The sequence below is a fragment of the Artemia sp. Qi Xiang Cuo genome, chromosome 14 (assembly GCF_049724085.1).
Source record: "Artemia sp. Qi Xiang Cuo chromosome 14, ASM4972408v1, whole genome shotgun sequence".
Lineage (NCBI taxonomy): Eukaryota > Metazoa > Arthropoda > Branchiopoda > Anostraca > Artemiidae > Artemia > Artemia sp. Qi Xiang Cuo.
In genome coordinates this window covers 14,211,396-14,226,076 of record NC_142807.1, presented here as the reverse complement: position 1 = coordinate 14,226,076, position 14,681 = coordinate 14,211,396, and the positions used below count along the sequence as shown (strand labels likewise).

The following is a 14,681-nucleotide window of genomic DNA, read 5'->3' as shown; positions in this document are numbered from 1 at the left end:
ACATTAAAAACATGAAAAGGGGACATGACTAGGGGGGAAATGGGGATACCAAGGACATCAAAATTGTTACAATTTTTGCCCTTGAACCCATCTCAAGTCTATTAACGCATGAAAACTCTGATTTTCTCAGAGTTTTCCTTTAATTGTTTCAAACTGTGTAGTTTTGGAGCAGTAACAAATTTTCTTCAGTGTTGTCATATTGAACCGTTTAAATAAATGGACAATATGAATTTGTTAAATTGTCCAACGCTTTTCGTCCGTAAACTCCAGAAATTAACGGCTTGTGATTCCCAAAGACGCATCTCAACCAATTCCAGCGACCTGATTTTGGATTCACTGCCCTTCGCATTTTAAGGCTACTCTGGGGACACATCTTAAGTTTGAACACTTAAAGGAACAAAAAACTTTAAGTTTAACGTAGAAGTGAACATAATAAACCTTTTAGCATATGGAACATACGCCTTATAGCATAGGGAACGTAAGCCCTAAAGCTACTCTGGGGGCTTTATCTTAAGTTTGAACACTTAAAGGAACGAAAAACCTTAAGTTTAACGTAGAAGTGAAAATAATAAACCTTTTAGCATATGGAACATACGCCTTATAGCATAGGGAACATAAGCCCTAAAGCTACTCGGGGGGCTTTATCTTAAGTTTGAACACTTAAGGGAACATAAACCTTAATTTTAACATACAAGTGAACTTAATAAACCTTTAGCATGCGGAGTATAAACCTTATAGCATAGAGAACGTTAACCCCAAAGCTACTCTGGGGGCTTTATCTTAAGTTCGAGTACTTAAAGGAACATAACCCTATAGCATAGAGAACACAAACTTCAAAGCTAATCTGGGGGCTTTATCTTAAGTTCGGGTACTTAAAGGAACATAAACCTTAAGTTTAACATACAAGAGAACAAAATAAACCTTTTACCATGCGGAACATAAACCTATTAGCATAGGAATGCTAAATCCCAAAACTACTCTGGGGACTTTATCTTAGGTTTAAAGTTACTTAAAATCCGTTTGTATGAGAGCATTTGTATAATATATACATTCATCAAATAGAAAAATCACTCACCCCATGCACGGATGGACAACAATTGCTCTCGGTCGAACAACCCTGGCAATATTGATTACGTTTGTTCCATCAGTATCCATTGCATAGATACTGTTATTCACTGAATCTGTCCAGTAGATTTTCTTATGAGTCCAATCGTAGGCAATTCCTTCTGGACTGATCAACCCACGTAGGATGGTTTTTACACTGGTGCTACTGAACTCGTTTGTATTCACAGAAGCAATACGAGCTTCTGGCCGGATTTGAGTGAAGAACATCAGGTCATCTACGTAATCGAAATCGAGGCCAACTAGATTTGTGAAGTTTGCCTGGAAAGTTCGAAAGCTCACTAGCGCTATACTTAAACACAGGTTCACCCAAACACTTTGCATAGTGCTTTGTGTAGCCAGAATATTAATAGATGTGGTTTTAGCTAGTATATATTTATGAAACACTGCCTACGTGCTTATCTATAATACAGCATTTAATTTTATATATTTCCCTTTATATTATTCTATATCTATATCATTTTATATTATTTAATTTTTTATTATTATAATAGTATTACTTTTATTATTTGTCACTATTTGTTTACATTATTCTACCATTTCATATTGTTACATTATATTGATTTACGTTTCATGTTGTTACATTGTTTTATATTGTATTTTATTGTAACTTTATACCGATCAATCTGGCTGAACTTGGACAAAGAGCATGTAGATTATTCGCCTAAACAAAATCAAGGCCAATGAGATCCGTGAAATCTGTCTAAAAAATTTGAAAGCTCATAAATAATACACGTAAACACAGGCTCACGAAAACGTTTTACATACTGATTTGTCTAGCCAGAATATTAAGAGCCGTCGTTTTACCTAGGCTGTATATTTTCAAACGCCGTCTATAAGGCCAACTAAATTTGTGAAAGTTGTCTGGAAATTTTGAAAGTTTATTAATATGATACGTAAATAAAAGAGCCCTAGACACACTTTGTATAGAGCTTTCTGTAGCCAAAATATTAACAGCAGTAGTTTTTTTTTTCCTAGGTATGCTACTTAAATTGGATTTTGGCTGAATTAAAGTATAGAACAATAGGTTCTTTGCTCAAAAATTAATATCGTAAGTATCTACAGGTCCACGGAATCACCCTACACAGTACTTTGCGTACCAAAAACATAAACATAATTCTTTTTAGTTACCTAGGATCCGTTCCGGAACTCTGTTTGTTACTAATAATGATTAACTGCTTTTATTTTAACCCTAAAATGAGAGATAAGCAGAAACAAAATCCATTATTATAAAATAAAGGAGTTAACATATTATTATTTTATTGAATATTTTATTACATTTTTAAATTTTAAATATTTTACTATATGCTACAGCTATTTTGTTATCAACTGCTGTTGAACATACATAATAACAAATTGTAAGTCTTCTTAAACATATTCCGAGGCTCAAAATTTTAAACACAATCAACCCTGTCATTCAAAGTTGGGATCGACAAAGATTCGGCCAACGTTGAATGGAAGCTCAATTGGGACTCAAACGTCAACTGTTGTCGTCACCGCACCGCCAACGATAAATCTACAGGAGGTCATCACCGTATCTCACTGGCTATTCTAAGATAATGATAATGGCAATTCTAAGATCTAGTGGCTATTCTAAGATCTAATTGGTTATTCTATAGGATCTAATGGCTATTCTAAGATATAATTGGCTATTCTACAAGATCTAATTGGCTATTCTAAGATCTAAGATAATGACTGGCTTATTTTTTTACGTTTATAATTTTATTAAAAATGTAATTTTACTAAATGATTATTATAATTTTATTTGGCTTATAATCTTTTAAGCTAAAAATATTTCGATTACATTTTTAGGTAGTAATTGGCTTATTTTTGGTTTTATAATTTTACTTAAAGTATAATTTTTATAATAGGATTATTACATGTTTTATTTGGGTTACAATTTTATCAAGTCAAAAATATTTTGCTTGTAATTGTAAATTAAATTTTATTAAAAAATTATTATTATTTCACTGTGCTTATAATTTTATTAAGCCAAAAATATTAAGTCAAAAAGAATAAAAAAATATACAAAAACAGAGACTCATATAGAAAATATGGAAAACTATTGGAAAAACTAGAAAAAACTTGATTTTGGAGGGACATGGGCCCTAAAGCCCACACCCTGTGTACTTGCGGATGTTGAGAAAATATATTTAAAATAAATTCCCGTATAAAATAATAGAACAGACATTATTTATTTGCATTTTTTTTCAAATAAAAACCTTTGTGTTGAAATTGATTAATTAAAACCAGTTAGTTATATAGCGTTTCTAAAGAAAACTAAATTCCTTTTCTTTTATGAAAACAGTAAATATAAAATAATTAATATTTTCAGGATTATAATTCATATAAATAATCTGAAATATAAATATAAGGAATGTAAAATAATAAAGTTATTATCTCATAAATTGTAAATACGCTATTCAATCGCAACTATTTTAAATTTTAAAAATATTAGAATGTTTTTGTTACAGCTTGATGTTCAAAAAAGAAAAAAAAAAGGTACATAATATAAATCAACATTTCCACACTCATTGGCATAAAATTCATCTTTTTTGCACATTTAGCACAAAGTATTTAGCAGATTTAGCACAAAATTCACCGAAATCCATCATTTAAACAAATTCATCTTGTACTTCTTTTTGCGAAATATTTACAAAAAGCTGCAAATTTATATACATAAGTGCACTTAAACCTGCCAGATGGGAGGAGCTGATGGCGTATTCCTTCTCCCCTAGAAAGCTAAAAATTGTAAACTTTTAGAAAATTTAGAATAGCCAAGACTTTTTAGGAAATTTTTAAATACTTTCCCCTCGTCCTGAATATTTTTTTTTCTTTTTTTAATTTAAGGAGTTGCTTACTATAGTTTAGAAGCAAAATTTAAATAAAACTCACATTGATTTTTTTTTATCTTTATAAATAAACGAATTAAAAAAAAATAATAAATAAACAAAGAAGGGTATTTTCATAGAATTTTAAAAATACAACAAATTACAGCATTTTATCTCCCCCCTTCCTCTTGAAGAAAATATTTTATGTTTTTTTTTATTAGCATACGAAGAATATTGGAAACATAAAATTACATTATTTTTAGCTTTATAGAAGAGACGATTGCATTCCATTTTAATAATTAAAAATTTAAATAATTAAAAGCGCTACCAATCAGAAAATCGTTTTTTTTTTAAATAAACAAGATGTATCGAAGATGTATACTTTATTTTAAATAAACCCAGTGTAACTTACTTACTTGATAATAATAAAAAGAGTAATAATTAGCAACTATTAACATACGGTAAAGTTATAATAATAGTCCAGTAAATCTACGGAAAAAATCGACGATCTGGGACAAAATTGCAATATAAACGATTTTTACACCATTTTTGTACAGAAATAAATTCTGTACAACATACCGAAAGTCCCCAAGAGTCCCCTTGGCGGAACAAGATGAAAAACGGATGGAAAGGGGGAAATCAAGGGAAAACTCGAAAATCCACGGCCGGTAGTTTTTGATGTTGAGAATGGCATTTCTGTTGCTTTTAGGTCCAAGAAGATCGAATATGAGTTTTTTAGTGCTGTGTAATAGGTTGTTCCTCTGTTTTCCCCTTTGCAGGGGGAAAAGAGGGGGAAATAATGATACTTTACAGCAGTCTACAAGACTGGTTTTCTGGGGTTTCCCATTGCAAGAAGAATGAATATGTTACTTTGATTACTCTGTAATTAGCCTTTCACCTCCCCCCCTGTTTTCTTTTTACTAGAGGAATAAGGAGAGAATCAAGATACCTTCTGAAGGGAAAATATAGTCAGACTATTTTACAAAATTTGAAGGGGATACCAAAGTCTGTTACCTTGTTTTTAAAATCCTCTAATACCGTTCTGATGAAACTTTAGCATCATATGCCGTGGTCCTTCTCTTCTCCACTTTCCTCAAGATTCAACAATGGTGTATTTACACATAGTGAAAACCCGAGCGGATTGTGAAAACCGAGCCGATTTTCCGACGGGTTTTGTGCTTGAAATTTTCTCTAGCCGAAAGCTAGTGGTCGTTAAGATCGTAAAGTGAATTCAAACTTTAGTGAAAATTTTGAGCTTTCCTTATAGCTCAGGCTGTTTTCAACTGTTGTATTTTGTGAGGCAGAGTAGAAATAGAAGGAAATAATTTGTGTTACTTGGAAAGTGCGACGCGTCACGCTGGTTGTACAGTTCCTGAATTCTATTTTTACGGGTGAACAAACGGTAAACCTTACGTACAAATTAAGGTACTTTGCTTCCTCTCTTTACGTCCTATTTCTGAGAGCCGCTTAATTGGCCAAAATTCTTAACTACGCCTCCTGGCTTGAGGCTAATTAGAGGTTTGGTCTCACAAATCTTATGGACAGATCACTTTGTGGGTTGTTTTCGTGTCCGAAACAGAGCTTTGGTTTGGGTTTAGCCACAAGTGTGACTACAATGTGGCTAGTGCAAAAAGCTCCTCTTTCTTGCCTAATAAGTTTTTGTTTGCAGTTTTCATATGACACCCTATTCATGGAGGATGAACATGAACGTTGCAAGCTCTGCAGCCGCAACATCCGTACTGGTGGTGAAAGTATCAGAATCACAAAAAAAAGGAGTCTTTGGATCAACGAGGTTAGTGTGCAACGGGTGAACAGATAACAGTTGAAGACGGTGAAATAGTACACAACCAGTGCAGAAAAGACTACTGCCGTCCCACTTCCATAGTTTGTCTCGTAAAAAGAAAGAATGACGATTTCGAGAATACTCCAGCAGGATGGACAAGTGCCTTTCTTCTTCTACAACAGAAGCCAGCAGAGGAACAGTCTTGTGTACAAACCCATACCGACCATCACCTTCGACGACAAGATCGATAGTATTGACCTACTATGGCATGCAAGTTGGATACATGACACGAAACGGGCCGGATGGAGTGGATTTATGCAAGCAATTCACCATGGGTCACACAAAGGCGCCTCGTCGATTGTTTTTCTGCCTATGATCGACTAAAATCCCTCCGATCTTTCTTGTGTATACACAACCTTACGTTTTATCTCCGATAAAGCACGCCAGCACGGAATGGTAACAGTTGTGACTTTCGACCAACCGTTGTCCATGAAAGCGGTGAACATCATCAATGCTGAGCCTGCTGATTGTCCTCTCAAGGCAGCAGTTCCAATGATCGGTGGTCTCCATTGCCGTGTGAGCTTTCTTGGATAAATCGGACACTTGATGACGGAAACAGGAATAAAAGAAGTGCTCGAATGCCTATATTCCTGTAACACTATTAAGCATATCCTTAGCGGCAAGGCTGTTTCAAGAGCCTTTAGAGTGCACGATCTTATAGATTCAGCATTGCAGATCACTCTCATTTGCAAATCGTATGGTTTCGACTGCACAGATGACATACGTGCGAGACATCAAGATTTTGCAGAAGCTCCGGCAATATGTATGGCTATACTGAATGAGGAAGAAACCCTCGAAGACGCATCCAACACTGACATAGTACGTCAAATACAAACGCGAATGAGGGAGTTTTGGTAGAACAAAAGGACTGCAGAACAAAGACGCACTACAGAACAAAAGGACTGCAAAAATATGGCTTCAGTATTCAGAAATGTTAGGAGTGCTTAAGAAGGCCATCCTGGCAGAACAGACCGGTAATTGAATGCAGTATCTTCAAGCACTCTCTGAGATGCTCCCTTACTTTGCAGCTGCAGGCCACAAACTGTAAACGAAGTCGTTGAAAATATTTCTTCAGAAAATGGAAGAGCTGAAAGAAAGTAACCAGAAGCTGTATAAAGACATCACGGATGGGATGTTTGTCATTCGAAGAAGCGATAAATTTTGGGCTGGGCTCTCTCACAACTTAGTAACTGATCAAGTACTAATGAGGTTGTTGAAAACAAGCTGGGGACTCACGAGAGGAAATGGAATGAGTTAGACGTAAAGGTTGATGTAGACAGTTTCAATGCCAGTACGAGCTGAAATTAATGAGCTTATGTAGTCACTCACCGGCGTTGAGTACGCGTCATATGGCCAGCACGTTTCGGCTAGACCAGCTCGGATAGAAAGAGATAGAAAGGACATAAAGGCTTCAGTAGCTTTTTTGTGCAGTCCTGTCAGTAGGACAACTGCACTCAATTGCGCAATATATCGAATGGTATGACAGCAGCAAAGGGATGTCAACGCGGATGAAGCAAAGGCGATAGGAAAAAAAAATTCTAAAGTCAATAGACGACGCCGATGCCGATCGCTACATCTTCAAATGTAAGAGCAAAGCGATTACGATGGCCTATCAAGGCAACATTTCCGAAGCTGACGGTGAAGACATAAAAATGGACGCAAGTCTTCTATTCCAACGTCTTGCAGCAGCGGCAACTAGAGCTGGAGGGGGTGTGGAAGAAATACTCAGATTCGAACTCTCCATCTATCCTACTCCCCTTTTCGAATCGTCAAGCCTGCCATGACAGCCATATAAAGCGGAGTTAGCAAAAGCTATTTGGAAATTAGCAAAGGCAGAACCTGTGAACATCCTATCAAAAGAGCCGGAAAAACACATGATCGATGGCGGATGGCTACTCCAGAATATTCCATGAAAAACAGGAAACAATTTCAAACAGATTTGCAACAGTTACGTTTCCTCCGTGACACAGGAGTATTCAAATGCTTCTGTTGTCTTTGATGGTTACACTTTAGGTCCGTCTACCAAAGATGTCACCCAAGTTAGACGAACGAAAGTTATCCAGTGTCCGACCGTCGATTTCACGCTGAGTATGAAACTGCAAAGGAAGAAGGAGGACTTTTTGCGGAATCCCAACAATAAGCAGTAAATTATTCGAGCTATTGGTAAGAAGCTTGTCCAAGCCGGCCTCACTGTCCTTCATGCAGAGAGATATGCGGACGTTCTGATTGCATTGACAGATGTTGATGCCGACAAGGAAGGGGTAACCACTATAGTCGGAAACGACACTGATTTATTGATCCTTCTCCTCCATAACTTGCCTCCGGAAGCCAGGGATCTCTATTTCAAAACCAGTACCAAGTCAACAGCGGTGTCAACTAAATACTGGAACATCAACTTTATCAAAAGATCGCTTGGACAGGTTTTTCACTATATTCCCGTCGGCCACGCTCTTCTGGGTTGCGACACGACGTCCCGTTTGTTTGGGATAGGAAAGCAGGCTGTCCTGCCATTCCTAAAAAGCCATGAATAATTTAGGAATAACTGTGAAGTGTTTCTTGATCCGCGATCTAGGAAGGAAGAAGTCCAGCTAGTCGGTGAAAATCTTTTCCTGTGTTCCTACAAGGATAAGGAAGGGGAGGGCCTCAGCAAAGTTAGGTACAGAGTTTTTCTTGAGAAACAGAACAGCCCAAAGACATCAACTTTTGTAAACCCAGAGAGACTTCCACCAACTCCATCGGCTGCGAAATTTTATTCTTATAGAGTCTTCTATCAGACAATGGAGTGGCGTAACGATGCGTCAGAACTCGACCCGAAAGACTAGGGTTGGTGATTACGTGACGGACGCCTCACTCTGATCATGACAGACATCGGACCTGCTCCGCCTCATCTGCTAAATGTGATTCGTTGCAGCTGTACGCGTTCCAATTGTGACAGTTCACGCTGTAGTTGCCGAAAAAATGGATTGCCTTGCACACTTGCTTGCAGACTGCCAAGGGATTGCGTGTTCCAATAAAGATGTTTTTGTTGATAACGATAAAGAAGACGATGTTTAGTACAAATGCTTGATCTTATCCTTTTTAGTTCAATACAACCCTAATTATCTTTTGCTGTGATTACCGAAGTTCCCTGATTTGTTTCATTTTTACATTTAGTTTTGTCTTATGTTTCTATTATATAGTCCAAGTAAATCTGCCGACGTACTCCGAAGGCACAATGTATTGTCTCCCCTACGGTGAAAACACTGAAGAAAAGCAAGATACGAATTTAATACAATGTTTTTTAAATCATCGAGTCAAAAAACCTTGGGAGCAACGTTTGGACCAGCCATATCACACAACTCTCGAGGATACTGTTTTCCCCCTCCCTCGCTAAAAGGGGAAATCGAACCAAATTCAGCGATAAAACAACATAACTTTCTTTTTTCGATTTCTCCGCGCAGAAAAAGAGCAGACGTGAAGTTCGAGCGCACAATAAATCTGCCCCTGAGTTTTTACAATTTCCCCCCTTTGCCCCCTTGTCCTCTGTTTTTTACCCTGTTCTACCCAGGAGATTCTTGGGGACTTTTGATATGTTGTACAAAAATTTTTTCTCTACAAGACGGTCCAAAAATCTTTTATATTGCAATTTTGTCCCAGAGTTTCGTAGATTTACTGGACTATAATGCCAGAAAATAATAAGAATAAAAAATACTTACTAGCGACCGCTTAGGTGCAATCAAAGTTTTTGGATCCAATGAAGCTGTCTTAATTTCAGTTCTGGTGACAAACGCAATATATTCTTTAGGCGTTCCACAAGTTTTTCTATCTTCATTGAGAACACCGCTAGCACACTTACAAACAAAACCATCCGCTGACACATTCTTAGCATCGCCAGGATAAGCAAAGCAGAGCTGTTCACAGCCACTTGAACCTTGACGAGAACATGGGGTGTCTGCAGAAGGCTGGCTTTCAATATCAAAAACTGCCACATCTCGTAGGTTGTCCATGCCACTCTTGATTCTCTCTGGTAATGTGGCATTCCCAGGAGTTTTATTAGTGCGGAAGAGTGTGCCCAAGTTTCGGTCCACCCAGTAGACATGTTGTTTATGGACGGCTAAACCCATTGGGTTTGGTAGGTTACCACGGATTACTTGTCTATTGCCACCGTTAAATGATATTTTTTGGATTGTATCTTGTCGAGAGTCACTCCAGTAAACATCGTGAGTAAGGAAATCAATGGTTATATCCTTGGGACTGCTTAGGCCAGAAGTGACAACAGGAGTCCACTGAGAGCCATCTAAGAGAGCCTTCCCAATAGTTGGAAATTGGCCATTGTCAATCCAGTACAAGTAGCGTTTCATGGGGTTGACAGCTAGTTCACGCGGAGAGTCTTTAGTAGTTCGGACGATGTCAACCCTGTTTTTGCCATCGAGACTACAGACTTCTATATAAGTCTCGTGGGGAAATACGTTGGTGAAGTACATATTTCCGGCAAGCCAGTCGATGGCTAAGCCTCGTATTCCGTTGCTTCCGATTCCAGTAGATATTACGTGTGTGATGTCTGATCCATTTGGTCTGACTCGGAATATTCCGTTCGTTTTTGGGTCTTTATTAAAATCAATCCAATATATCCAGTTTTCTCCATAATGGTAATCCAAATGAAGGATGTTGTGACCTAAAAGGAAAAAAACATGAATAATAAGTTTAGGTTATTAGAACTTTTATTCGCGTTACGTCGAAGTCTTACGCCGAAGTACCCAGTCTTACGACGAACATAACGTAACACCAGTTGCCCCATTAAGATACCTTATCTTGCGTTTCTGTTCATAATTTTTGAGGGACTTAAATATGCCCGATTGGGATAACTAAGATATTAGGCATTAATCCCTCCCCCAATTTCAGTGATATTGGATAATATCTTCTGGCAGTTGTTCTGACGTTAGGGATTCAGCCCCTTTTATACCCAAAAGATACCCTTTTAGACCCAAAAGATACCCTTTTAGACCCAAAAGATAAAAACCGGACACTTTGTTGGTAGTAGTGGGTGCCAAATCTAAAAGAAATGTTGCTTCCATGGAAACATTTAACAGAAACGTTATTTAAAATAAACTTCATTGCATGTTATTTTCATGGTTCATCGTTGTAACAATGACGAAAAAGCGGTTCTGCCCTAAAAACTTCATAGTTCTGAAACAATCAAAGGATAAATCTTAGAAAATCATGGTTTTCGTTTATGAATAGACCTAAGATAGGTCAAGGGTAAACAAAATGTTTCTATTTTGATTTATTTGGTACTTTACGAACCACTGAAAATACAAAAATATCCAAAAAAACTTAAAAGAAGAAGAGGAAGAGGAAAAACAGAATATGAAGAGACAAGAAAGTTTAAAGAAGAAGAAGAGTCAAAAAGTTAAAAGAAGAAGCAGAGCCAAAAATTTAAGGGAAGAAGAAGAGGCGAAAAGTTTATGGAAGAAAAAGAGGTAAAAAATTAAAGGAAAAACTTAAAAAAAAGTTAAAAGAAGAAGAAGAGGCAAAAAGTTAAAGGAAGAAGAAGAGGCAAAAAGTTAAAGGAAGAAGGAGAGGCAAAAAAGTTAAAGGAAGAAGGAGAAGAGACAAAAAAGTTAAATGAAGAAGGAGAGGCAAAAAAGTAAAATAAGAAGGAGAGACAAAAAAAAAGAAAAAACTTAAAAAAAGGTAAAAGAAGAAGAGGCAAAAAAGGCTAAAAGAAGAAGAAGAAGAGGCAAAAAGTTAAAGCAAGAAGGAGAGGCAAAAAAGTTAAAATAAGACAAAGAGGCAAAACAAGTTAAAAAAAAAGAAAAAGAGCACATACCTGGTCCAGATATAGGGACCATGGCTTCAGCGGAGTCTTCCAGGGCAAAACCTCTAGAGATACCAAGTTGGGATACAATGGCAAACGATTTATACGAAAGACATCTGGTTTCACTTTCTTTTCTATATCCGAACGAGCAGCGGCACACACGTCCTCCAAGAGATGTTGGTAGACAAATGTGTTCACAGCCACCATTATTAAGGACACAGGGATGGTTGTCGGGAGCTGTGGATAAAAATGTAAAATGTTAAAACTTATAATAAGGGTAGCAATTTAATAGTATCTAAATTATACATAAGAGAATCAAAGAGGAAACCAAAATGTTGTCGCACATGTTAAAAATATTTGAAAAATGTATAAAAAGGATAAAAGTACAATACTAAACAAAAACAGTATAAACGTTAAAAAGCATAAATGAAAGGATAAAAATTCGATATTATCGAAATAGTTAAAGTTAAAAGAAAAGAACAAAGAAAAGTGACGTCTCAGGATCAGCAGCATCATAGATCAGAAGGATCAATGCTTGATTGAAAATTAATTGCTTAATTCATTGCTTAGCGTTTCTATTGTGTGTTTCATAACAAAATAGTTGTTTGATTAGCCTCATAGTACTTATTATTTCAGCACCGGCCTTACACGGCAACCTGACAGGTCTGCATTAAGAGGGGAGGGAAGGAGAGCCAAAATTCTCCTTCCCCCAGCAAGAAGAGAAATTGTACAGATCATTTCAACACAATTACCATTATAAATCCCTTCAATAGGTAACAGGAGGGAAACTGGAGGCAAGCATTTTTTCTCTCACTATTTTATTAGCTTTCATGTGAAATTCCCTGAAATCACTTTATTGCAATATGGCAACTTTACTTTTGGAGACGTAGAGAATCCGCAAAAGATTAGCTCATGCATGACTATGGTGATTAATGTAGAGATTATGACATTCAACTGAACGAGTGCCCCAGTGAAATAAAATTGAAATGACATTAACTCTGTTAGTATGTAGGATATACACATTAGTATGTAGGTAAAATGCACTGGGTCTCAAAATGAAATTTTCTAATATTCTTTCTTTTCAGGGAGGGGAGGGGCCTTAGACTTTTGCCAACCGGATCGTCTTTGTACGGCCTTAGTACGGCCTACTGTGAAATTCTCTGAAATCCTTTTACCACAATATGACAACTTCACTTTTTAGAGACGAAGTATGGCCTTGGTTTTTTGCCCAAAGGGTCGTTTTTGTACGGCCTTAGACTTTACTGCAATATGGCAACATTACTTTTTCAGAGACGAAGTATTACCTTAACTTTTTGCCTACAGAATCATTTTTGCACGGCCTAAGTAAAATCTCCTCAAATCAATTTTCTGCAATATGACAACTTTACTTTTTGAAACGAAGCATGGCCTTAACTTTTTACCTACAGGATCGTTTTTGTACGGCGAATATGAAATTTTTTGAAATCACTATACTGCAATATGAAAACTTTACTTAAATCAATTTACTGCAATATGACAACTTTACTTTTTGAAATGAAGCATTACCTTAACTTTTTACCTACAGGAACGTTTTTGTTCGGCCTTATGTGAAATTTCCTGAAATCACTTTACTGCAATATGAAAACTTTACTTTCTGGAGACGAAATATGGCCTTAGCTTTTTGCCTACCGGATCGTTTTTGTACAGTTTAGTACGGCCTGATGAATTACAGCCTTAGTCTACATACCTGATCGTTTTTGGAATAGTTTCATCGTCTTCAGATCAAGAGTGTTGTCTATCAAAACAACTTTTTTGTCACCAGAGGGTAAATCAACTCGGGCGATTTCTTCATAAACTGGGTCTAGGTAATACATCCGCGATTCAAATACAGATAGTGCTTGTGGCTTAGCAATTCCATTTTTTTCCGAAAGAATCACTCTACGATTTTGGCCGTCAGTATCACAGGTTTCAATCTAAAAAACAAATCAGGATAAAATTTGTCAAAGAAAATATGAATATTTGTGAACTACGAAAAAAGAATTCTTAAAAGTCAAAACGAACTATAAAAAAAGATAATTGTAAAAAGTCTTCTTGGCTTCGGTATTGACAATACCACATTTTAAAACATCGTTATTTTACAATAATTATGTTTTTTTTTTGTTCTTTTTTTCATAATTGTAGTCAATGCTAGAAATGGTTATTTAGTCTTTATGTTACTTTTTTTAATTTTATGTTTATAATACAACATTTTAGAACATCATTATTTGGCACTAATTATGGTTTTTTTTTTTCTGTTTTTCATAATTGTAGTTAATTTTAGAAATGGTGATTTAGTTTTTAAGTTCCTTTTTTTAATTTTATATTGAAAATACCATATTTTAAAACATCATTATTTGACAATAATTATTTTCTTTGGTTTTTTTTTGTTCTGTTTTTCATAATTGTAGTCAATGTTAAAAATGGTGATTTAGGCTTTAAGTTCCTCTTTTTCATTTTATATTGACAATACCATATTTGACAGTATCGTTATTTGCCAATAATTGTGTTTTTTTTTTTTTTTTTTTTATGTTTTTCATAATTTTAGTTAATTCTAAAAATATTTATTTTGGCTTTAATTTCCTATTTTTAATTTTATATTTAAAATAAAATTTTTTAATTTTTCTTTTTTTTCCAATAATTGTGTTTTTTTTTTTTTTTTTTTTCTGTTTTTAAAAAATTTTTTTAATTAAAAAAAATTTTATTTATGGTTTAATTTCATATTTTTAATTTTATATTTAAAATACCATATTTTACATTATCGTTATTTTACAATAATTGTGTTTTTTTTTTTTGTTTTTTTTCTGTTTTTAATAATTTTATTTAATGCTAAAAATATTTATTTAGGCTTTAATTTCCTATTTTTAATTTTATATTTACAATAAAATATTTTAAAGTATAGTTATTTGCCAATAATTGTGTTTTTTTTTTTTTTTTTTCTGTTTTTCATAATTGTAGTTAATGCTAAAAATAGTGATTTAGGCTTTAAGTTCCTCTTTTTCATTTTATATTGACAATACCATATTTGACAGTATCGTTATTTGCCAATAATTGTGTTTTTTTTTGTTGGTGT

General features: G+C 35.3%; 1 protein-coding gene across 1 annotated transcript in view; it reads right to left on the bottom strand.

Moving 5' to 3' along the window:
* mgl (low-density lipoprotein receptor-related protein megalin) overlaps positions 1-14,681 on the bottom strand; it is a 139,259-nt gene that overhangs the window by 67,725 nt on the left and 56,853 nt on the right. Inside the window, exons 17-20 of the mRNA XM_089100831.1 lie at positions 13,320-13,545; positions 11,606-11,830; positions 9,492-10,450; positions 1,076-1,383 (exon numbers count right to left, since the gene is read on the bottom strand). Coding sequence (XP_088956957.1) covers positions 1,076-1,383; positions 9,492-10,450; positions 11,606-11,830; positions 13,320-13,545 — 1,718 coding nt within the window. The remainder of the gene's footprint in view (positions 1-1,075; positions 1,384-9,491; positions 10,451-11,605; positions 11,831-13,319; positions 13,546-14,681) is intronic.